This window comes from Crocuta crocuta, unplaced genomic scaffold, assembly GCF_008692635.1.
Source record: "Crocuta crocuta isolate KB4526 unplaced genomic scaffold, BGI_CrCroc_1.0 scaffold224, whole genome shotgun sequence".
Lineage (NCBI taxonomy): Eukaryota > Metazoa > Chordata > Mammalia > Carnivora > Hyaenidae > Crocuta > Crocuta crocuta.
In genome coordinates this window covers 2,432,134-2,435,694 of record NW_027529545.1, presented here as the reverse complement: position 1 = coordinate 2,435,694, position 3,561 = coordinate 2,432,134, and the positions used below count along the sequence as shown (strand labels likewise).

The 3,561-nt window shown below is 48.9% G+C and overlaps 1 protein-coding gene across 1 annotated transcript in view; it reads right to left on the bottom strand.

Annotated features, from left to right (window-relative positions):
• The window catches only part of FRMPD4 (FERM and PDZ domain containing 4), a 533,682-nt gene that overhangs the window by 87,404 nt on the left and 442,717 nt on the right, over positions 1-3,561 (bottom strand). Inside the window, exon 3 of the mRNA XM_077761395.1 lies at positions 33-193. Within this exon, the coding sequence (XP_077617521.1) occupies positions 33-193 (161 nt within the window). The remainder of the gene's footprint in view (positions 1-32; positions 194-3,561) is intronic.

Below are 3,561 nucleotides of genomic sequence, written 5' to 3'. Positions count from 1 at the left end.
CCAGGAGAATGGGAGTGAGTCTGGGTGCTTACCTGGTGTTACGGAGCGAACGACCACTGGCTTTTCACTCCCGGCCACGAAACCAAACCCCAGCACGGGGTCCCTCCTCATCTCCACCCTCCGCGGGGCCGGAGGGACGATTTGGTAGCTCTCCAACCGAGGGTCATCAAAGGGGATGGCCTGTGACATGTGACTGTGGGAAAAGCACACACAGAGGAAAAGAGGCGTCAGTGTAAGGTTTTGACAGTGGCTGGGCAATCGCATTCTTTCTTGCAAAACCCTCTACTCGCTGTTGGGGAGAGCGTGGGGAAGATGTGGGGAGGGGCACAATCGTGCCTCTTGCGAGCCTTCCTTATTCCATGAAACCACGAGCTCAGAACACGGCAAGCATGCTCCCCCACACCCACACTCCTTGCACCTTTCTACTTCTTGTCTCATAGCGCTCATCGCTTCCCTACGTGTGATAGAATACACCTCTTTGTATCGTTTATGCTCTCCACGCTCGAATGTAAGCTCCTCGAAGGCAAAGAACTGATTTATCCCAGCTGCCTGGAACAGTACCAGGCACAGAGTGGATTTGGAAGAAAGAAGTGAATGAAGGAGGGGCGCCTGGGTGGCTTAGTCGGTTAAGCGTCCGACTTTCGCTTAGGTCATGATCTCGCGGTTCGTGGGTTCGAGCCCCGCGTCGGGCTCTGTGCTGACTGCCAGCTCAGAGCCTGGAGCCTGNGAATGAAGGAGAGTAAAAGATACATCTTTGTGGAACACTATCAATTAATAACTGATGAGCTGAGAAAGAGCCTCAAAAGTTTACGGATATTTAGTAAGCAGCGTCTACGGCTGTGGGCGCCAGTGAAATTGAGGGGTGGCAATCATATTGGTGTCGAAAACACAGTCCCCCTTTCCAAAGAAGATGAACCATGAACTCTTGGCCTCTAGGTTCTGGAGAGATTTTCAAATGATTTCAATGGCTCTCTTTGTGAACACTGAACTTCCGAGGTTGTATCACTAATCGAAACTTGAAGTCTGTCTAGCATTCAAAAATTTCCAAAATGCATCCACACGTATCTCCTTGGATGCGCCAAATAACCTGTGAAGGAGCAGGGCTGGTGGTAGTATCTGCATTATCCCAGTACGGAGACTGAAGTCACAGTAGTGGCTTATTGTCCCTGAGGGCCCATGCCTCGTACGCCAGAGCGTCGGGTCAAAAACCACCTCCGGTGACTCTTAATGAAGTCCTCACTCATGCACATTATCTAAGCCAGCCTTTTCTGAGGGAAGAGTTATTAGTATGAACACAAGACATCTTTAAGTAATGTAAGGCACTATTACTTCAATGACACGGACTTAATTCAATTTTCTCTCTCTCTAATCTTCAATAATTTTGTAAAAGAAGATCAGTTTTAAATACCTTGAAAGGCACTATTCCATAGGCCGTCTGCACAACATATGTTCAAATGGAGGGGAAAAAAAGACTGCGGACGAATTCTGTGGCCCATTTGTGCGATGAATAAGAGGTGAAAAAAAAGCAGAAACCTTCTAGGATCTGTTCTTTGGGCATATACCACTGACTAAGAAAATAAAAGTTTAAAATCCCCTTTAAATAGAAAGGAAAAGGAGTGCCTGGGTGGCTCAGTTGGTTGAGTGTCTGACTTCGGCTCAGGTCATGATCTCACGGTTCGTGAGTTCGAGCCCTGCCTTGGGCTGCCTGCTGTTGGCAGCGAGCCCACTTTGGATCCTCTGTCCTCCCGCCCCTTCCCCTGCTCTCTCTCTCTCTCAAAAATAAATAAAACATAAAACAATAAAACAGAAAAGAAAGATGTCTTCGATTTGACAGCTCGCAGTCTGGAATGCTATGACCAAGAGAAGCATGAATCGAGAGCTAACGTGTTACGTGCTGCATGCCAGTACTCATGTGTCCCCTGATTTCGTCTTCAGAACACCCCCCCCAGTAAAGGTGGTTTGACCCTACTCCCGCCTCATGGCACGTGCTAAAAGAGGAAGAACAGCCGGGTCAAGGTCACATGCTTCTCAGAGGTAAGGCAGGTGCAGCTCACACCAGGTCTCCTAAGTGTCATGTGCTTGACCAGCTGCATAATTTGCAATGACAGTGCAAAATAAAAATGGGGGAGCCCTCATTCAGACATACTTAAGAACTCCAAGCCAGCGGAAGGGGCAACCCGGCCCAGGGCCCAGCGTGCCCGCTGCCGTTCTAGACAAGCCCAAGCCCAGAGTGGCAGTATTACAGGGTCACAGGGGAGGGGCTGCCTTCTGTGAAGTTTCAGATGTGTGTCTGGACCCAGAGATTAGACATGGCGACCGGGGTGGGCAGACCTCAGGCAGGCACAGGGTCCCCGGAGGAAGCCTGGCGGTCTAAAGGACAGAACTCATAACCCCGATGAAATCAGCATAATTGACGCAGGGTGAGCCCGTGTCCTGGACAGCAGCCTCGCCTCGGACAGGGCTCTTCAGAACTCGACCTTTGACACTGACCCCTCACACGCCCGAAAGAGGCATGGCTATGGGTGCCTGGGGGACAAAGGGGCCACCTAGGCGTGGTGGCCACTGTTCTGTTCCCTTGTTTTCTTTATTTTTTTTTAATGTTTATTTATTTTTGAGAGAGAGAAAGAGAGAGACAGAGTGAGAGCAGGGGAGGCGCAGAGAGAGAGGGAGACACAGAATCTGAAGACAGGCTCCAGGCTTTGAGCTGCCATCACAGAGCCCCACGCAGGCCGTGAACCTACAAACTGCGAGATCCTGACCTGAGCCCCTTTCAATTCCAAGTTTAGAAAGGGACTGGGGAGGGCTTCCCTTCCCCGCTGCCCCGCCCCCACGTGATTGCCACTTCTGTGAAAAGCTTCTCGCACTGGTCCCCAGACTAGGCTGCACATCAGANCCTAAGCGAAAGTCGGACGCTTAACCGACTAAGCCACCCAGGCGCCCCAAACAAGGATCAGTTTTGAAAGGGTCCCTAGGCGATTCCAAAGTGCAGCAAGGTTTGGGGACCGTTTCCTGCTCACGGAAGGGTGGGTTCTCGCTCTCCTTTGAGGTAAGAGGAAGAGAGAACAGAAATGATGCCTGGGACCACTTTCTCCGGCATCAACTGCAAATGTAAGTCAGGATATTTAAAGCATTTAGAGCTTGACTATTCTCTTTCCGCTACATGATAAAGTAACAGCCTCCCATTTTTAATTCATCATTCATTCAATAACTATCATATTTTTATTTTATTAATACCTGACATTTATTAAACACTAATTTCATGCTAAGCAATTTTTGAAATTATTTCCATAGGTTAGTTCATTTAATTCTCCGAAACGACTCCATAATGCATTCATTCCGTCAACAAATACTTCTTGAACGCCCGCAGGCTTCTTGGTTCCAGGGATACAATAGGAACCAAAGCAGAGTGAAAATAATGCAGCATTCACTCTGGTGTTCAGAGACAGAAAATGAACTAATAAATTAGGAAAATGCATGGCATATCAGGTCTTTCAAAGCACCGAGGAAAAAAATAAGGCTGGGAGGAAGGGGAGAAAGTCACAGGGTGAGGGCTCATCGGGG